Below are 22,689 nucleotides of genomic sequence, written 5' to 3'. Positions count from 1 at the left end.
TATTTCAGAACCCCCTTCCCCTCCCCCTTTTCTGATGAAGGGTCTAGGCCCGAAACGTCAGCCTCTCAGCTCCTATGATGCTGCTTGGCCTGCTGTGTTCATCCAGTCCTGCACCTTGTTGTCTCGGATTCTCCAGCATCTGCAGTTCCTACTATCTCTGATTCATTTCTTTCAATCTCTGTGCAACATTCATCTCAAACACAGCAACAACATTTTTTTCCTCAATTTAAAACACAGATAAAGGAAAACTTGAAGGATGACAAATCAACGATCTGTGGTCTGGGTGTCACTGAACATAAATATTGTACTTTGTGCATTTTCCTCATTTGGGAAGTTAGAGGGAGCTTACAATGTTTTAATGAAACTTCTGATTTTTTTTCAACTATGCTGACAACAGCCATTGTACTAATAAACGAAGGGTAGGAAAATATATCTGCCACTCAAAACGATCTAAAAGCCATGTATCCAACTCATGTTAATCTTCTGAAATAAGCAAAAACTACAGAAAAATACTTGAGATTAATTTAGAAGGTCTGTGAAATTGCTCTCTAACTCTTTAAGTCAAGTGGGCAGGTTCCAGTAGATCATAATAAGTCGTAAATCTCAGTTGACCCCACACCTTACCTTCTACAACTTAAAATATTCTCTATCTTTTCTAGGACTGCAAGAAATCCATATTTATATGCCTTGGTACTTGGACCATGGTAAAAATGCCAGATAAATGCAAGCTTTACTGTTGTTGATTCATTCTCAGTGATCGGTTACATAGGGTGATGACAGACACTCAAAAAAAGGATTTCTAGTCATCTAACCCAATGCTGCCTCCATACGTTTTACCTATGTTTCTTGCTTTCCTATCCCTATCCAACTCAAACAGCCTATGCCTATGAATATCAGCCTAAACTCAGCATAATACTGTTGTCTCTGGGTCAGCAGGTTAAAAACCACACTGCTAATACAGTAAATGAGCACACATTTTAGATAACAGTTTTTTACCGAACTAAGGGAGCATCAGAAATGAATTTTCAGAAATGCAACTATTTAAAGAATAGTGTAGTTTTATCCATCAACCAAGAACATCAGATTAACTGGGTCAATTATGCCATTTTTGTTTGAGTGACCTGTATGCAATTTGATGCTGTGTTTCTTCCATTGCAGCTATGACTTTCCACAAATGAAATTTCTATGTCAAAGTGGTGTAGTGGATATCATGTTTGAAGATTATTGTGATCCTTCTCCTAATCCCTATTCAACCTGCAATCCATATTCTTATTGTTAATCCTAGGTATACCTGGAGCTCCCTCCCTAACAGCACTGTGTGTGTACCTCCAACAGAGGACATTCAGGTGTTCAAGATATTAGCTCACCACCAACTACCCCAGGGCAATTAGGGAGGGCAGTAAATGCTGGCCCAGTAGCAAAGCCCACATCCATATATAAATCTAATAAATGGATCAAAGTGGCACTTTGGATGGGAATCCTACATACTGTCTTAAAATGCTTTAGTTTTGCTTGAAATTTGTTGCTGAAGGAAATGAGCCCCAGGTCTAAATTCAAGCCTGTACCTCAAAGAAGTGCAGGCATTTTATGAAAAAAAGTACTTTAAGGTGCCCCCCAGCTCCACATATGAATGTGTGAATGTATCAACTCTGAAATAAAAACAGAAATTGCTGGAGAAACTCAGCAGGTCTGGCAGCATCTTTAGGGTGAGAAACAGAGTTAATATTTTGAGTCCAAAGTTCTTCTTCAGAAATCTACATATGGACTTTCCTGATCCTGTACTCATCTTCAGCACACTCATTCCTTTTGACATGGACAGGGTCAGCGACTGCTGATATACATACAGATGTTTGTACTGGAAAGTGATTCTTGCTCACTGCAGATTTTCAGGGCCTTACCTCACAGCGCTTTTGTTTTACTGTCATTCCAAAGACACAAGAGTTCTTTATTTCTAAGCCCAAAATTCTGTATTTCTATTTTTGTAACTTAGAACTACAGCTTCAAGCTTTTCAGTTCTTCTTTGAAATTTCTCCAAGTATATGTTGTTTTGTAGATGCATGTTCCTTCAATCATCAATTGCAACTCGAGCCAAGAAGTTCCACATTGTCATTGTGAGACTGAAAGCGCAGTTGATAGGAAGTTCCAACTTCTGGATCTACATCAATATAATTATCCAGGTCTGATACTGAAAGAAATTTGCTCTTGCCCTATCTGTAAACAATTTTCTGTGCGGTAGATTTTTCCAACAACCCTCTCTTTTGCTGCTTTCTATGAATGTAATTGTCCATACTGCAGACAAAAATCTTCATCTTCATTGCTTGGAGCAGACGGTTGAATGGTTTTAGAATATGTGCAATTTTCAGCCTATTGAAATCATTGAGAGGTTCCAATTTTTGACGACATTTTGATGCCACATTGGATAGATTGATGCTGAACCACTATGATGTTATGTTGTGTTCAGATAACTAAATGAAATGTTATCCCTCCTCCTGCCATTATCCCTTCTCTTGCCCTCACTTCTCCTCCTGCCTCCACATGGATCTGGTCTCTGAACTTTTCGTCTTGGTTTATTTATATTACTGCACCACTTCCTACTCACTCTTAAGGTCAGGTCATTTGAAAGTTATTAGAAGTGATTTGAAAGCAACCTTGTTTCACATCCCATTTTCAGCTTGATGTCACGCTGTCTGGATGCATCCTACACATGGTACTGGTGCAGGGCTTTGCACGATGAGAGTTCAATTCAGGTTTCCAGACCCAAAAGATCACTGTGGCCTGGATGCATTTCTCTCCGTTATTTGAATGCACTTAAAGTCATGCAGAGGTATCAGTGCCTGTCCCTCAATTCCTTTGATGTCAATGGTTTCTCAAGCCAACACTTAAGTTAGACTGTACCTACTGCCTCAATTCACTTTTCTCAGACTGTTCAGTTGAATTAATTTGAATCCTAGTGCTGAACACATTTAAATAATTATTACAAATTTTGCACTGCCTTCCAAAATTCTCTTGTCATATTTTGCACCAGTAATTCATAAGGTCTGAGGAAGGGTCACCAGACCCGAAACGTTAACTCTGTTTTTATCCTTCACAGATGCTGCCAGACCTGCTGTGCTTTTCCAGCAACTTTGTTTTTGTTCCTGATTCACAGCATCTGCGGATCTTTCACTTTTAATTAATATATTTGCTACTCAAGTATTTTCTGCACTCCTTTGCAATGCTAACTGTCATGATGTGGTTTCAGGTAATAGCGACAAGTTGACTTTGTGGAAGAAGTTGCTAAAAGAAAGAAAGAAAGATTTGGTTTTGTATGAGTCACAACCTCAAGATGTCCCAAACAATTTATAGCCTTTACAGAAATACTTCTGAAGTGTAGGTCTCATAATGTTGGAAATAAGGTAACCAATTTGCACACAGGAATATGATAATAAGCAGATGATCTGTATAGTGTTATTGATGGAGGGATAAATATTAGCTAGGACACCTGCTGGAGAGAAAAACCAATAATACTTGGACATGAACATATTATTCAAACTTTGAACCTCCATTTTGAAGTATAGAGAATGAGTTGCACCAGAATATATAATTCACCAGTTTCACTGCTTTTTCTTTCAAGACAGGAAGAATTCTCTTGTTCTCCTTTAAGATCATGCTGTGAGGTCTTTATTCCATCCAAAGGCTGGAGCAGATACAACATTGGTTGAGCATCTCATCCAAAAACAGCATTTCCAATGGTCCAGCACTCACTGTCAGCTTAGATTTTATACTGAAGTCTCTGGAGTGAGAATTCCAACACAGAAGCAAGACCTCTGTTAACAGAACAATCTTTCACAACTTCATCACCAGTTTGCACATAAAGGAATAAATGATGTGCAAACATCAATGCCACGGATAATTTTCTACTTAGTTGCTGCTCAGCCATCACCAAGAGACAACACGCAATCAAAGTGCTCCATGCAAGTTTTGCAGTTCTTGCCATTATGGTGCTTGCCACAAAGGTGCAATGCAATAATAAATAAATCACTGAATTAAAAAATACAACTTCAACTAATTTCCAGGAAGAGCTTGCCAAACAACCTGAAAATGGTAGATATTCTAACATATTTCAAAGCTTTTCTCTATCTATCTTACTAACTATATTTTGGGAAGGAACAGTAGAGTTTAATGGCTGCCTATAATGAGAACAGAGACTTAGATTTGACATACTCTGCATGACTTTCTTTTCAATATACTTGATGGATAGGAGTGAATTGAATTATTTTTTACTGTCCTCTTCTCCTGTCCACAGCAAATTGTCTTCTTATGAGATAGCAAAAACTGCCGATGCTGGAGTCAGAGATAACACAATGTGGAGCTGGAGGAACACATCAGGCCAGGCAGCATCAGAGGAGCAGGCACTCGGAGATAGGAAGAACTGCCAATGCTGGAGTCAGAGATAACTGCTCCTCTGATGCTGCCTGGCCTGCAGCTCCACACTGTGTTATCTCTAAATTGTCTTCTAATGTTCCTTTTCCCTTTTAAAAATAAGCAGTTGTGTGTTTTCCCCAAACAGTGTATGTGAAGTCCAATTTAAAAGGATTTCGAATAAATTCCTTTAGTATTAAAACAAACCAGAGTTTATTTTTGCATTCAAAACCTGGGCAATAGTTCATTCCAAGAAAGAAAATATGAAAAAGGAAAGGAGAAACTTTCCAATTAATTAGTCAGGAGGGCGTGACAACAAATGAGGCAGGTAAAGGGATCCTTAACGCTGCATTGGAGGAACCTCAGTTCTTGACCTGTCTATCAGGTATGAGGAACTTGCTCCCTCTGTAACTGAGAAAAGAGTCTGCAGAGAGGATGGTCAAACTGACGACTGCATTTTGGTCCATGAAGCCATTCAAGTGAGAGGATCACAAAGAAAAGTGATAGTGATAGAGGATTCTATAACTAAGGAGCTAGATACTATCCTTTGTGAGCAGGATCAAAAGTCCTGCATGGTGTGTTGTCTACCTATTGCCAAGATAGAGGACATCCAGAGTCAGCTTGAAAACATACTGGAGAGGGAAGGAGAGGGTCCAGTTGTTGAGGTCCTTGCTGGCACCAACTATATCGGCAAGAGGTCGGGTTTTGGTAATGTCATGAATTAGGAAGAAAATTTCAAATAAGGACCTCAAAGGCTGTAATCTCTGGATTATTGCCTGAGCCACATGCAAATTAGAAAAGAGATATGAAGAAATAAGAAGATTATGGAATTAAACACATGATTAAAGGAATGGTTTGGGAAAGAAGGACTCCATGTTGCGGGACGCTGGAATCGGTATTGAGGCTAGAGGGATCAATGGGACAGGCTGCACCTGGAACCAGGATTCCAGCGGAAAAGCTAAATTGGTAGTCACAAAAGCTAAAGGGGACAGGGTTCAGGAGAAGTTATTAAAGTTTCCAGAACAAGTTATAGGACAGAAAGTATGGAAAGGATCAGGAATCTAACTTCAGGCATAGCAGATAAGAGTACAACTGTGAGAAGGGGAATGCTCAATGCAGGACTGAGGGCTTTGTAAGTAAATGCACACAGTATATGAAACAGGGTAAATGAGTTGTAGTGCAGGTTGCAAATGGCAGGTAAGGTAGGGGTGGAGGTTAGATAAACCTTAGGATTAGGGTAAAAGTTCAGCACAACATCATGGGCCGAAGGGCCTGTACTGTGCTGGACTGTTATATGTTCTATGTTCTATGTAAAATGTTGTGGGCATCATAGAGACATGGTTGCAAAGGGATCAGGACTGGGAGCTAGATATCCAAGGATATCTGTCATATTGAAAGAACAGGCAGATGGGACCTGTTACTAAGAACAGAAACTAAATCAATAGCAAGAAGTGATATAGGGTCAGAAGGCATAGAATCTGGATGGGTAGAGTTGAGGAGCTGCAAAGGGAAAAAGACCCTGATGGGAGTTACATACAGGCCTCCTCACAGTAGTCAGAATGTGGGGCAGAAAATAAATCAAGAAATAGCAATGGCATGTAGAACAGGCACTATTTCAATAATTATGGGGTACTTCAATATGCAAGTGGATTGGGAAAATCAAGTTGATAGCAGATCCCAAGAAAAGAAAAGGGTAGAATGTCTACAAGTTGTTTTTTTTTGGAGTAGTTTGTGGGTTTGGTGATATGTAATGAGGCAGATTTCATTAGGGAGCTTAAGGTGAATGATCCCTTTGGGGGCAGTGATCATAATGAGATAGAATTCACCCCGCAATGTGAGAGAAAGAAGCTGGAATCTGATGTAATTGTAATACATTTGAGTAAAATACAAAAACATGAGGGAGGAGCTGGCCAGAGTTGATTGGAAGGAAAGTCTAGCAGGTTAGACAGTGAAGCAGCAATGACAGGAGTTTCTGGGGGTAATTTGGGAGGCACAGCAGAAATTCATCTTAAGGAAGAAGAAACATGCTGAGGAGAGGACAAATCAACTATGGCTGACAAGGGAAGTCAGGGACAGCAGAAAACCAGAAGCAAAAGCATACAATGTAGTGAAGATTAGTGGGAAGCTGGAGGATTGCGAAGCCTTTAACAACCAGTAGAGGATAAATAAAAAGCTGTAAGCAGGAGGAAGATGAAATATTAGGGTAAGCTAGCTAGTAATATAAAAGAAGATTGTAAGAAATTTCTTTGATATTATAAGGTAAGAGGGAGGCAAGAGTAGACATTGGACTGCTGGAAAATTATCCTGGTGTCGGTGTAATGAGGAACAAAGAAATGCTGGAGGAATTGAATAAGTACTTTGCATCCATCTTTATGGTGGAAAATATCAATAGCATACCAGAACTTCAAGAGAGTCAAGGGCAGAGGCGAGCATAATGGCCATCAATAAGAAGAAAGTACTGGGGAAGTTGAAGGTAGATATAACATCCAGGCTGGATGGACTACATCCCAGAGTTCTGAAAGGTATAGCTGCGGAGATTGTAAAGACTTTGTTAGTGATCTTTCAGGAATCATTAGAGTCAGGGAGAATTCCAGAGGACTGGAAAAAAGCTAAGGTGATACCTCTGCTTAAGATGGGAGGGAGGTAGAAGTCAGGAAATTATAGTTCTGTTCTCCCAACCTCAGTTGTTGGAAAGATTTTGGACTCCACTGTTAAGGATGAGACTGGGGAGTATTTGGAAGTGCAAGGGAAAATAGGGCTAAGTCAGCACAACTTCGTCAAAGGGAGTTCCTGCCTGACAAATCTGTTAGAATTCTTTGAGTTGGTAACAAGCAAGTTAAACAAAGAAGAGCTAGTGGACATGATCTATTTGGATTTCCAGAAGGCTTTTGACAATGTGCCTCAGGAGGTTACTAAAGAAGATGAGAGCTCATTGTTGAGGTTGGTTGGCTCGCCGAACTCATTCGTTGTTTTTCCGCAGATGTTTCATGAAACATCATCAGTGCAGCCTCTGATGAAGCACCGTTGTGTTTTCCCACCTGGTATTTAAACTCTGGAGTCCATTGAGCTGGATTACTTCACTTCTGGTTTTCCTTCGTAGTGGAGTGTAAATGAGCTCTATGTGTTTGTTAATGGCTTTCTTCGTGGAGTACCACGCATCTAGGAATTCCCATGCTTGTCTCTGCTTTGCTTGTCGCAGGATCTTGGTGTTGTCCCAGTCGAATTGGTGGTTCTCCTTATCCATGTGGATACAGATGAGTGAGTATTGGTCGTGTCTTTTTGTAGCCAATTGATGTTCATGTACCCTTGTTGTTAATTTCTTTCCTGTTTGTCTGATGTAGTGTTTGTCACAGTCTCTGCAGTAGCACACAAACTCACATCAACCCTACGACAACTGCTCACCCGAATCAAAAACCCACTACCCACTATGGACAGGACCAATGTCATCTACAAGATTCCCTGCAGAGACTGTGACAAACACTACATCAGACAAACAGGAAGGAAATTAACAACAAGGGTACATGAACATCAATTGGCTACAAAAAGACACAACCAATACTCACTCATCTCTATCCACATGGATAAGGACAACCACCAATTCGACTGGTACTCCACTAAGAAAGCCATCAACAAACACATAGAGCTCAACCCCATATACACTCCACTACGAAGGAAAACCAGAAGTGAGGCAATCCAGCTCAACGGACTCCAGAGTTTAAATAACAGGTGGGAAAACACAATGGTGCTTCATCAGAGGCTGCACTGATGATGTTACCCAGCAGGGTAATGAAACGTCTGCGGAAAAACAACGAACCAGTTTGGCGAGCCAACCAATCACAACATCCACAACCTGAGCTACAAATCTACTCTAGAACCTTAAAGAGCCCATTGTGTTAGAGTCAAAGTATTTGCGTGTATAGAATATTGGCCAACTGGCAGAAGGCAGAGAGTAGAGATAAAGGGGTCTGTTTCAAGCCAGTGACTAGTGGTGTTCCACAGGGGCCTGTGTTGGAACCACAACTATTCACGTCATACCTTAACAATCTGGATAAAAGAACTGGGGGCATTGTTGCTAAGTTTTCAGATGACACAAAGATATCTGGAAGTACCTGTAGTGTTGAGGAAGCGGGGAGGCCACAGAAGAACTTGGACAGCTAGGAAAGTAGGTAAAGAAATGGCAGATTGATTACAATGTGGGAAAAAGTGAGGTTATGCACTTTGTTGGGAAGAATAGACGTGTAGATTAGTTTCTAAATAGGGAAAGGCTTCAGAAACCCAAAGCACAAAGTGAGTTCAGGATTGTCTTAAGCTTAACAGGCAGATTCGGTTGGCAGTTAGGAAGGAATGTAATGTTAGCATTCATTTCAAGAAGGCTAGAATACAAGAGCAGAGATGTACTGCTGAGGCTGTACAAGGCTCTGGTCAGAGTGCATTTGGAATAATGCGAGCAATTTTGGGCTCTGTATCTAAGGAAGGATGTGCAAGCCTTGGAGAGTAGGTTCACAAGGATGATCCTGGCTTGTCATATGATGAACGGTTGAGGACTCTGGATCTGAAAACAAAGGAGTTTCGAAGAATGAGGGGGGAATCTTACTGAAACTTCTGAAATATTGAGAGGCCTGGATAGAGTGGACATGGAGAAGATGTTCCCACTAGGAGGAAAGACTAGGGCCCAAGGGCAAAGCATTAGAATGTACAGATGATTGTTAAGAATTCAGATGAGGAGGAACTTCTTCAGCTGGGGGTGGTGATTCTGTAGAACTCATTGTCACAGAAAACTCTGGAGGCCAAGTCATTGAGTATCTTTAAGACCAAGATAGATAGGTTCTTGATTTGTAAGGGGATCAAAGGTTATGGGGAGAACGCAGGAAAATGAGATTGAGAAACATATCAACCATGATCGAATGGTGGAGCAGATCTCATTGGTCTGAATAGTCTAATTCTGCAACTATAGCTTATGGTTTTACAGTCTTAAATATTTCCACGTATCCAAGATATTAGAATTTGTTCAATTGAATTACAGGCTTCAGCAGAAAATGTCTACTTGTGATTGTTTCAGTTGGCTGAGTACAGAAGTCACCTTTGTAGGAACACAGACACAGTTGAATTGTTGATAATGCTGTAATAATTGTAAGTTGGGAATTGGTTCACTTTGCAGGTGAAACATAAATTTCTTTACAGGAATCAGACCCTTGAGATCATATTGAGATCAGAGATAGCATTTAGCTAATCCTGGAGCTACTATCTGAAGAGGGTCTTCAGGTATTATGAGCAGACTGCCAAACAGTAGACACAGCTATATAACTATAGGTGGTTCAACCAAACTAATAGTTACAGTCAAATGAATGAGGCTTTGGGTTGAGACATTTGACTAGAGAAATGGTTTTGATAGTCCCAACAGAAATAATTGTGTTTTTGTAGTAGATAACTATGGAGCCATTTTCATCAAGTCAAGCAATAATGAATTTTAATTTCCTTGCTTTTTCAGAAAAGGCTGAGATAAATATTTTGTTTACTTATCTTTCTGTTGGCTTGGCTTATAAATTCATGGAATACAAAGAGTGTCACATTCCAGGAGCTGATAAATTTATATTTATGCTGGTAGTTCCCGGACATTTTTGGAAGCAATCAATGTCATTATTCCATGTTCTATAGCAATGATTTTTAACAATGCAGCAAGGGTCTGTATTTAAATGAAAAGGCTCTGAGAAGAATCATATCCAACTTCAAACATTAACCTTGTTTCTCTCTCCATAGATACTGCCAGATCTGCTGAGTTTCTCCAGTACATTTTATTTTTATTTCAGATGTTGAGCATCTGCTGTGTTTTGCTTAATTTGAACAAAATAATATAGTTCAATAGAAATCATTTTATGCTATGTCTTTCTTCCTGCCCACTGGGCAGCTCAAATAGAAAAGCAGATAGAGTGCAGTGACTTTACTTCTGGATTCCACATAGGCGCTCCCATCATGGAAAGCTCAGTACAGGTCCCGGTCATGCAGATACTGCAGGAATATTGTTTTCCAGTGTGTGATGATTTCAAGTGGCAAAGCATCAGTACTTGGAGCTTTGCCCCTGGCAAGTGAGCCAACAGCTTTGCTATCCTCCAGCACTGTGTGTTGCTATCCCCGAGAGGTGTACTTATTATAGTGTTCAGAGGTTCTTCAATGACAGTATTCTTGTGGAGAACAACTCAAGGAAGTATTACACCCTTCATTCCAAATGTTTGTGCAAGTTGGTGATGACTTTCCTGCCTCCGTTTTTAATGGACCAATTTTCTTTGCTGATGAATATATTTCCTTTTGATGTCTTCATACATGCCCCTAACATTTTCTGTGTCATAAGACATCTGGACGTTCGGTCAAAGTTGGAACCAGCAACAATTGATATGCCAATAACGATCTGTTGAACTGGACTTTGAGCGACAAATAACGCTTTCAGTGCCTTCTCGTTCAGATCGCTACTTTAAATATTGAGAGGGATACTTGGCTGCAATTGCAGGTTTCATCACAGTAATGTTAGCCTTGAACCAGTCAGCATTTTTCTTTTCTTATTTCCAACATGTTGGGTGCTAAATTACAGATAGTGTCTCTTAATACCTTGCATTTTGTTTCTGCAGTCTGTGTGGGAATAACAAAGAATGTCTGTTCAAACAAGTCACAGAACTGCTGCGTTATTTTTTAATCTGGTAGGCAATATGGCTGACATTGATAGGAAAATAGTATTTCTGTTTTAAATGAAAAGAACTTCAAGGATGACATCCAAACACCGTTGCACACCAAGACGCAATCTATATCACGGTCAGCAGTGTGAAAACTGCATGTGTTGAAAATGTTGTTCAATGTTATATCTGGTGATGATCAGATCCAGCTGGTGCCAATCCCTGATCCTGGATTTCTCCAAGACACCTTGTAGGATGGCTTGTTCTGAAAGAAAGTGTTAGTTACACAAAGCTTGTGGTAGCCACAAAACTCAAGTAGTCTTTCTGTCCGTTGTCATTTATCATGCCCACACCGTGATGTCCACGGCTAGAGGGCCATGCCTCATGGTCAATACCCACTCTTGCATTTCCCAGCAGGTAAAGTTCTGATTGAGGGATACTGCTGATTACAGTGTCAGTTTCCTCAACGAATCGCCTTTCTTTTCTGGAACTCAGCATTAGAGCATGGATACTCATGAGTTAGCTGACCCTTTTGGAGTTGAGAGGAAGATGGAAGGAACACATTCTGAACCATTTGCAAGTGGATTGAATCATTGAAAGTAGTGAGTTCCTTAATTAGAGTGAAGCCTATATCCTGCTCATACATTTCCACTGAACTCTTTCCCAGCCAGATGAAGTTGTGTTGCTTTCCTTTCAGTGATCCACTTTCAACAAGTCTCATCTCTTGTAAGGAAGCAATGTCAATGTTCAATCCACTAATGTTCCATCAGATCATATCTGTCTTGATAAGTTATTAACTAATTTTATCAAGTTTTGTCAAACACAGATTCCCTTTGTGAATCCAAAACAACTTTAATTAGGCATATTCTGATTTTCTAAGTGCCCTGTTACCACATTTCTAGTAATAAATTTGAACATTGACTTGGATTTTCCAATAGCCTGGAAGTCATTATTGCATCGTAGGTGGGGATTGTGCACAGGGACCCCATGGTAGCTGACTTCAAAGGAAATTTCCCAGGAAATTGAAGATTCTGCTGGGCAATTCCTCTACATTTTGAACCTTCCAGAAGTATCCATTTAAATTGGAGAATTCAGAGGATTCTAATGAAATTAAGGAACTTGTGACTCAAGAAAAGTTAGATTATTAAATACACAGTTTAACTCCCGAGTAACTATTCACCTGACCTCACCACTGACCTTCTCTCCATTTAAACCCCCAGGCACTGATCTGATAATGACTGGAACCAATGCCACCTACTCCTGGCCCAGAACCAATGTCCTCTTCCACCATTCCCCTGCCACTAGACCCATCCCCTCTTGTCCTGCTCCTGACCCAATTCCCACCTTTCCCTGCGGAGCTAAACTCACTCCGTCTTTTTCTGCTCCAGACCAATCATTCAGTTACCACCACCTCCAGTCCAGCCCTGGTTTTCCTCACCCTGGCAGGGATCCAGCAGCCCCTTTCCCATCTGTGGACCAAATCTGCCTCTGCCAATCCTTCTTTCCCCCAACCCTATAAATGACCACATTCCATCCAGCGCAAATTTTCCCACCCATCCCAACCTACCACAAACACGGTATCACTTACCTTTCTCCTTTGCTACCTTGCACTTTGGCAATTAGCCATCTACCCATTTGGCATCCTACCCAGCTGGGACTTTAACCTGTGTCCAGCTGACACCATACCCAGCTGCACCCTACTGACCAGGCACCAGGCCCACCTGGCAACCTCACCTCACAGGTTTTGTTAAGAGGTGGATTTCTACTCAGAGGAGGGAGATAGGTAGACCCTCCATTATCTCAACTTGCTTTGTTTTCTTTGTCTCTGTTTGAAGTTTCCCTGACACAATGGGTGTGATATTCCATGGGTCCTACACAAAACTTTACTAGACAATGACAACATTTACATCTGCCATAACTTGTTTGGGTTAGTTGACTTAATTTGCAAAAGAATTTCTGGAGTTTCAAGTTAACAGTGCCCATGGTACTTTGGGGTTCTGAACCTTCATCACGACAAACTAGTATAAGCTAACGTTAAGCAGAGTTAGTCTTGCTTGAACTTGGGTCCCCTGCCCAAGCTAATGGACACTCAGCAATATCTTTAGTGCAAGACTGCATGCTACTACTGTTTAAATTAGCCATTCATTGGTGATCGTCCCCATCATTTTCAGTAGCTATTGAGCTTTTCCCTTATAGTATTCAACAGAACCTGAAACATCACAGCACCAAATCCTTCCCATATGGTGCAGTGAAGTGAGTAGCACGCAGCATCTTCATGGACCAATAGAACTGATGGATTTGCTCCAAGCTCACAAGACCTCCTTACTGGCCATCGTCGATAACCAGATTGTCGTTTGGGGTTTTCAGGAGGGCATTGAGAAAATCCACCAATCTTACAAAACTACCCATAACTTCTGAGAAATGTTTTCTCTAGGATCTTACCGTTCAAGCTTTAGTCAGATGGAAACACAGCAAAGTGATAAGAATGACATTCTGAACATAGTCATGAAAGTAATCTCAGCCAATGATCATGATCCAGCCAGCAGCAGAATCACAGGATAGTTTTTCTGTAGCATGCAATCATTTCTTTCTTTATCCTCATACAACAGTTTCCCCAACCTTCAATAGATATAATACTGTTGATTTTACCAAACCAGGATCGGAAGTGAAATATAATATGTCAGCTCATTAATGTTTCCAGGAGAGTCAATAATCTGATGTTTAGCACTGGGCAGCAATTCAAAGATATCACCTTAGATATCACCATCAAAGCAAATTACATTTTTAAAAAAAGTCATCTGTTATAACTTCACATTAAAGTGAATATTGGTGTAAATAATTCACCTATCCCACGTTATCTGGAATAATTATGGGAAGCCTTTCCTTGAACAAGTGAAATATGTCCTGTTCCACCATTCAATGAGATCTTGGCTGATCTGTGACCTAGCTCCATATACCTGACTTTGGCCCATATCCCTTAATACCTTTACTTAACAAAAACTTATCTACCTCAGATTTAAAATTAACAACTGATCCTGAATCCATAGCTGTTTGTAGAAGAGAGTTCCCTTTGTGTAGAAGTGCTTCGTATCCTCTCTCCTGAATGGCCTGGCTGTAATTGGGTTGTGCTATGCCCCCTAGTTCTGGAATCTCTAAGCAGTGCAAATAGTTTATCTTTACCTACCCTGTATTTTCCTGTTATATCTTGAAGACTTCAATCATATGACCCTTAAACCTTCAACATTCCATTGAAAACAGACATAATTTGTATAATCTCTTCTGATAATCCCTGAAGTCCAGGTATCATTCTTATAAACCTACATTATACTCTCCCCTCCCCTCGCCCCAAGGCAACTATGTCCATCCTAAAGTGTGGTGCCCAAATTTGCTCATAGTCCTCCAAGTGGGATCTAACCAGGGTTTTGTAGAGCTGCAGCATAACTTCTGTGTGTTCCAGTCCTCTAGATATCATGCTTTCTTGATTATTTTCTGTACCTGTTTGTGACATTTTAAAGAACTATGCACCTGAATTCTCAAGTCTCTTTGGACATCCACTGTGTTTAACTTCATACCATCTGCAAAGTACCCTGATCTATTATTTTTTCAGTCCAAAATGTATAATCTCACACTTGGTTATATGGCTTATTATCATGTTAAATAGGGATTCTTTTAACTATTTAGTTTCCTAAATAAAGTCTTCTAAATTAACAGATAGGCTAACAAGGCTTTGGTCACAGTATAGTTAAATTTGGCCAATAGCAAGGAAGTTTTGATCTTTCCGACCCTAGATTGTTACTAACTTCCAGTTCCATGTAGCAATACATGTAGATAATACAATGTTAATGTGTTCTGAACTTTAACTTATTTCAATTGTCATACCTTAAGACCATAAGATACAAGAGCAGAATTAGGTCACTCGGCCCATCAAGTCTGTTTCTGTTCCACCATTTGATTATAGCAGATATGCTTCTCAACCCCATTCTCCAGCATTATCCCCGTAACCCTTGATCCCCTTGCTAATCAAGAATCTATCTATCCCTGTGATGAGTACATTTACTGACCTGGCCTCCACAGCCCTCTGTGGTAATGAATACCACAGATTCATCACCCTCCTGCTGAAGAAACTTTTCATCTCAGTTTTAAACGATCATCACTTCACTATTCCAATGGATAAATCGTAATCTGAAAAAAGTTACTGTAAATTAATTTTACCTCTAGAGGGCAGGATTAGCTGAATGTTTCCAACAGTAAGAATTGGACACTTGCATTACAACCTTAAGTGATAATGTTTAGCAGCTTTGGTTTATCACCAGTGCAGTTCTTATTGTACCCAGATGGCTATCAAATCCTAAATATACATCATATAATCTTCTGCATATCAATAATCATAGATCAGAAAATTATAAATGAAATACTGCATCAAAATTTCTTCAAAAAATATTACTGGAGCTGTAGAGTGAGCCAATTTGCAGTAATTTACTGCCGATAGGACATCTCAAAATACCTGCAGTTAACAGGCAATGTTTGAAGGGCAGTCACTGTCATTATGTAGCAAACCCAGCTGTCAGTTTGCACACAGCAAAATCCCAACTGAAGTGAATTACTAGTTTTTTTTAGGATGTGAGTTGGGGGTATAAATAGAAGAGCATAGTGAGAGATTTACCCTGTTTTCCTTTAATTATTGTCATGGGATATTTTACATGCACTTGAACAAACAGATGGAGCCTCAGTTTAATGTCTCTTCTACAAAACGGCACCTCTGACTGTGCAATTCTCCCTGAAGTGTCAGCCTAAATTATGCACTCAAGTTTTTGGAGCAGAGCTTGAAGGGCAATATTGTGTGGACTTCCACTAAAGCGCTCCTTGCTTTAAAAATTCTGTTAACTGGAAGAGGCAATACCAATGAAAGAGTAACATTTTAAAAGGAGTTTGCAGGGTCAGAGTAACCTTGGGTAGCACATCCTCAAATTATTGAAGTTTGCAGGACATGTTGAAAGGTTAAACAACCATACAACGGCTTTGACTTATACTCAAAGTACTTACAGTACAAAATCAAGGAAGTTATATGAGACCTTTATAAATCACTGCTTTAGTCTTTGCTGGAGTATTGTGTCCAGTTCTGAGCACCAAACAATAGGAAGGATGTCAAGGCTCCAGGAAAGTTGCATAGGAGATTTACGCAGATTTGGGACATGAGTTACATGGACAGAAGACAGAAACTGGCAGATTTGCAATCAGGCAGAGAAGTTTAAGGGAATATTTAATTGAGATGTTTAAGATTTCAAAGGATTTTGACAGGAAAATTAGTGATAAACTGTTTCCAGTGGCAGAAGGGTAAGTAACTGACAGATGTAGGTTTAAATATCCTCAATTCCATCTTTTAGTAATCTAAGAATGATTGCCCCATATGACCATAGGACGTAGACACAGGAGTAGGTCATTCAGTCCCATGAGCCTGCTCTGCTATTCAATAGGATCATGGCTGATTTGATATTCCTCACATCCACTCTTCTACCCTTTCTCCATAACCCTTGTTTCCCTGACTGATCAAGAACATCTATCTCAGCTTTAAATATATATAAGGACACTGCTCCCACACCTCTCAGTGGCAAGGAGTTCGCAACCCCCTGAGAGAAGAAATTTCTTCACATACCAGTCTTAAATTGGCATCCCTTTGTTCTGAGACTATGTCTTCTGGTCCTAGACTCTTCCATGAGGGGAAACATCCTCTCAGCATTTACCCTGTCAAGCCCCTTATGAATCCTATATGTTTAAATGACATCACCTCTCATTCTTCTAAACTCCAGTGAGTAGAGTCCCAACTTGTTTAGCCTTTGCTCATAAGACAATCCTTCCATATCAGGATCATCCTAGTGTACCTTCTCTGAACTGCCTCCAATGAAATGATATCTTTCCTTAAGCAAGAGGACCAAAACTCTCACAGTACTCTGAGTGTGGTCTCAGCAGCACTTTGTACAGTTGTAATAAGACTTCCCTACTCTTATAATCCTTGAAATAAAGGCAACATTTCCATTGGCCTTCCTGATTACCTGCAGCACCTCTGTGCTAGCTTTGTGTTTTGTGCACAAGTCCCCTTGTGTTGCAACCGTCTGCAATTATTCTCTGTTTAAATAATATTCTGTTCTTTAGTTCTCCCTACCAAAAGGAGCAACCTCACATTTTCTCATGTGATACTTCATTTGCCAGCTTTTTGCCCATTTGCTTAACCAATGAATATCTCTCTGTAAACCGTTTGTATCCCTCACAAAACCTGCCTTTCCCCATATTTTTATGTTGTCTGCAAATCTGGCTACAGTATATTCACTTCCTTCCTCTGAGTCATTAATAAATATTGTAAACATTTGTGGCCCCATCACTGATCCCTATGGAACCACATTGGTCATGGTTCACCAAGCTAAAAAAGCACCTCTTATCCCCACTTGCTACATCCCCACATCTGAACTAAGTGATGTTTTTTCTTTCACTCCTTTGAGAACAGTCAACCTTTTAAGGTCAGCTGAACTGAATTGGAAGCCAGTTTGTTGCATTTTGTTGAGTCAAGAGAATGTGAGATTTCAAATCCTACTCCAGGTCTGAACATAGACATCAAAACTATGAGATAATCCAAGGAATCCTTCGCTGTTAGAGCTCCTATTGTTTCCATGAGATATTAAACAAAGCCTCCGTTTGGATTCTTAGACACTAAGGCTCCTTTGAAAGCTTGTTCCAAATCCGCAACTACTATCACCAGGAAGAACAAGGGTAAAAGATGCATGGGAGTCTTGACAAGTTGCTGTAATGCATCTTGTAGGTAGCATGAATTGATGCCACTGTATTGCTGGTGAGGGAAATGATGATGTGGAGGTGCTAGTGTTGGACTGTTGTGGACCAGGTAGAAATCACACGACACCAGGTTATAGTCCAACAGGCTTATTTGTAAACACAAGCTTTCGGGGTCTTAGATAACAAGGTGTAGAGCTGATGAACACAGTAGTCCAAGCAGCATCAGAGGACCAGGAAGACTGACATTTCGGGCCGAGACCCTTCTTCAGAAGTCTTACTCCTTCTTCAGGTGTTAGTGAGAAGTAGTATCAGACACAGAATTTATAAGTAAAAGATCAAAGGGCCACACCACTTATGAGGATGTACTAAACAAACCTAAGATACTGTTAAATCTTTAATCAGTTAGAATGTTTCAATTGATTAATATGAATACGTAAATCCCCAAATTCCTTTCAAGTCACTGCCCTGAGAGAACTAAAGACTTTATCTGTGTAAACAAGAGGTGACATTTTAGGTCAGTCAATGCACGTTAGGTATGAGGCCTTGTTTAGAATCTGTTTGTGTTTTGGTTTTGAGTCAGACTGGTTTTATTTCTAAAGTAAGTATTTATAAAATGCCACATTGACTGATGATGAAGGTGGTGGAATGAGGTGCTAATCAAGCAGGTTGCTTTAACATGGATGGTGTCAAGCTTCTTGGGTGTTGTTGGGGTGGCCCTCATGCATCAAGTAATGAGTGTTCGACCACACTGTTGGTAAGTGCCTGTGTTGGACAGCTTTTGGAAGTCATAAAGTGAGTTACTCGCAAAGGAATTCTCAACTTAAAATACTACTGTAGGCACAGCATTTGTATTGCTGGTTTAATTCAGTTTCTGGTCAATGCTAACCACCAGGATTTTGATAATGGGGAAGTCAGCAATGGTAATGCTGTTGACTGTTATGGTGAGCATGTTAGATTCTCTCTTGTTGAAATAGTTAGTCGTTATGTATGTTTAAATGGAGATTGATAGATTTCTTATTACCAATGGTGTAATGGGTTATCTGGGAATATGTGGGAAAAAAGTACTGAAGTGTTTGACAAGCCTGTTTATATCAAATGATGGAGCAAGCTCAATGGGCTGAATGGCCTACTCCTTTTCCTACGTTCTGATGATGAATGTCTGATGTTTGGGTGATGTAACGTTCACTTACCATTTATCAGCCTAAGCCAGATTCTTGTCAAGGCCTTGCTGCATTTGGACCTGTGCTATTTCACTATCTGAGAGGTCGCAAATAGTGCTGACTATTGTGCAGTGATCAGCAAACAGCTCTACTTCAGATTTCGTCGTTGAGGGATCATTAACTGGAGCAAGTTGTGCCTAGGACACTAACCAGAGGAATTCCTGCTGTGATGTCCTGGGACTGATATGACTGACATCCAATAACCACACCCATCTTGCTTAATGCTAGGTATGACTCTAGCTGATGGAGAGTTTTCCTCCCTCAAGCCCTGCTATATTTAGTCAAACGGTGCCTTGATGTCATATGAGCAAATGAAATAGGAGCAAAAGTAGGCCATCCTGTACCTCGAGACTGCTCTGCCATTTAAGAAGATCATGGCTGATCTATTTATGCTTTGAATTCCACATTCTTTCTACCCTGATAACCTATGACTCCTTCTCACAACAAGAATCAATCTGCCTCTTGCTTAAAAGTATTCAATCACACTGCTTCACCACTTTGAGGCAGAGAGTTCCAAAGTCACAAAATCCTCTGAGAGAAAAACAACATTCTTTTCTCTATCCGAAAAGGACAGCTCCTAATTTTAAAACCGTGTGCCCTAGTTGTAGACTCACCCACAACAGGAAACGTCCTTTCCATGGGAACCTTGTTAAGACCATTCAGGACTTTATACATGTTAATCAAGTCAACCTTAACTCTTCTAAACTCCAGTGGAAGCAAGCCTAGCCTGCCCAACTTACCATCCTAAGACAACCCACTCATTCCAGATCAGTCCAGTAAACATCCCCTGAATTGCCTCCAGTACATTTAAAACCTTCCTTCAATAATGAGACCAAAACTGCTCACAGTATTCAATATGTGATGTCAACAATGTCTTGTCTAACTGAAGCGTAACATGTTAATCATGTATAAAGAAAGGGAGAAAGTACATTGTGATGAAGCTTGTGTGGTGATGTAGAATGATAACAATCAGCAGCAGGTCAACTAAACTTTGAAACAAATGCAATAGAGTCAACGTGTATCTCTGCAGAGAGGTGTGTGATCGTTAGATTAGGGTGAGTGTCCAAACTGCCAAAGAGTTGCATTGAAGTTTGAAATGTCAGTTTTGGAAATTCTATTTTTACCCCTTGTATTGAATTGACAACACATACTTATATACAACTATATATATCACTCTGTTCTGAAAAAGCCTGATAACAGCGGGGAAGAAACTGTTCTTCTGAGGCCGGTCAGAATGAATGAGCGTTCAGTTGTGTAGCTCTGGCTAGTTCCCCACAGGTCCAGGGTTATTGATTGCACACATGGGCAATCAATACACCCTCAGATCACCACAAAGGCTTCCGCTCCATCAAAATGTAACATGGGAGTCCCCGAAAAGGTCATCGTGTATATTTGCACAAGATTTCCAGGGAACTGCCATGATATTTTCATCCTGTACTCGTCAAACTTCCCTGAACTATTCGCACCTTGAAGCAGAATTAATGACAGGCTCCTTGAAAACAATGGCACTTTGCTTGTATAAGAAAATAAGAAAAATAAGAAAACCTTAAAAAAATTATGGAAATCTTATTAAATAAATTTTTATAGCAGCTGAAAACCCCAGGACAAGCTCTGTCAAGGATATGCCAGTATTAAACATGTTCGTGATATTAGATTTCGTGACCCACACACAAACCAAACATCTCAATGTAGGGTGAAACAGATCATAAAGTCATAGACTCATACAGCACGGAAACAGACTATTCCATCCAACCAGTCCATGCTGAACATAACCCAAGCTAAACTAGTCCCACCTGCCTGCTCCCACCTGCCTGCTCCTGGCCGATATCCCTCCAATCCTTTTCCATTCATGTAATTATGTAACTGTCTTTTACATGTTGTAACTGTGCCCACATCTGCCACTTCCTCAGGAAGTTCATTCCACTCGCGAATCATCCTCTGTGTAAAAAATTTTCTCCTCATGTCTTTTTTAAATCTCTCTCCTCTTACCTTAAGAATATACCTGAGTAATGTAAATTATTCTGATCACCCTACAGATGGGGGTATATATTTTCTTTTGGAATAATTCAGAGATTGTTTAGTATGCTGAATCTTGGAAAGAGTACTTATCTTAAAGGAACAGTTGAGCATGTTGGCCAATACTCACTGGAAGAGTGAGAGATGATCTCATTGATGATTAAATGATTTAAGGGTACTTGTCAAGGTAGATACTGAAAGTATGTTACCACCCATGGCAGAATCTAAAGCCAGTGCCACAGTCTCAAAAGTAGGGTTGCTCATTTAAGATGGAGATGGAGTGAGATTTCTTTTCTCAGAGAACCTTTATGTGTGGAATTTACTCCCTCAATGAACAGTGTAGAGTGGGTCATGGAACATATTCAGGGCTGAAATTTTGATCGATAACTGAGGTCCATAATTGTGGGCCAGGAAAGTGAATTTGTGACTATAACCAGATCAACCATGATCTTACTGAGTAGCTCAATCGGCCAAATGGCATATTTCTGCTCCTAAGTTCTAAATCCATATATAAAACTCTGACCATTATTTAAAGAGGTCTGTGTTAGAGCTTTCCAAGTTACACTGCGTAGTAATATAAGGAGGATTCAAAGCTGTGCATGATTGATGTGGTTTGAATGTTCCTTTGAAAAGGTGAAATGATTTTATAACTTAAGATTTCTGCTCATAAGTTTGTTTTACATCTGGAAAAACAAGACAAGACCAAAAGAAGTTCAACATATGTTTATAAAGTGTGTATTTAATCAAGATTTCAGATCAAAGGATGGACTTAATGAGCAAGACTCAGCACTCAATCATAACACACAGAGCAGAGAAACACTGGTAAGACAGAGAAGAGTATAAAAGATTTGCTTAAGACTATTTTCCATTTTACCATCCAACTTCAGACTTCCTTCCTAATGAAGTAAGTGGGCATTCATTTCTATTGGCTATAAAAATCACAACCACCATTAGTTTATTTACCCATGGTTACTTCTACAGATCTGCAGCATGTATTTGATGAAGCTCACAATCAGCTGATTTCACAGGTGACTGCTGCCACATTTGCCAGGACTGGGAATTATGAGCAGATTGCAGCTGATGATTTGATTCATTATTGTCATATGTACCGAGATACAGTGAAAAATATTGTAATATGTGCTATCCAGATAAATTATTCCCAACATAAATACATCAAGGTAATAGAACAGAATGCAGAATATAATGTTACATATACAGAAAAGGTGCAGAGAAAGATTAACTCTAATATAAGAGAGGTTCATTCATAAGCCTGATAACAGCGGGGAAGAAACTGTTCTTCTGAGGCCAGTCAGAATGAATGAGCGTTCAGTTGTGTAGCTCTGGCTAGTTCCTCACAGGTCCAGGGTTATTGATTGCACACATGGGCAATCAATACACCCTCAGATCACCACAAGGGCTTCCGCTCCATCAAAATGTAACATGGGAGTCCCCGAAAAGGTCATCGTGTATATTTGCACAAGATTTCCAGGGAACTGCCATGATATTTTCATCCTGTACTCGTCAAACTTCCCTGAACTATTCGCACCTTGAAGCAGAATTAATGACAGGCTCCTTGAAAACAATGGCACTTTGCTTGTATAGGAAAT

General features: G+C 40.0%; 1 protein-coding gene across 1 annotated transcript in view; it reads left to right on the top strand.

Annotated features, from left to right (window-relative positions):
* The window catches only part of LOC109917082 (CLIP-associating protein 1-like), a 180,902-nt gene extending 178,719 nt beyond the window's left edge, over window positions 1-2,183 (top strand). The window contains exon 17 of the mRNA XM_048595633.1: window positions 2,054-2,183. Coding sequence (XP_048451590.1) covers window positions 2,054-2,183 — 130 coding nt within the window. The remainder of the gene's footprint in view (window positions 1-2,053) is intronic.
* Window positions 2,184-22,689: the final 20,506 nt, after the last annotated feature.

This window comes from Rhincodon typus, chromosome 4, assembly GCF_021869965.1.
Source record: "Rhincodon typus isolate 14 chromosome 4, sRhiTyp1.1, whole genome shotgun sequence".
Lineage (NCBI taxonomy): Eukaryota > Metazoa > Chordata > Chondrichthyes > Orectolobiformes > Rhincodontidae > Rhincodon > Rhincodon typus.
The sequence above is the reverse complement of the archived record's forward strand: the minus strand, read 5'-3'. Positions and strand labels throughout refer to the sequence as shown.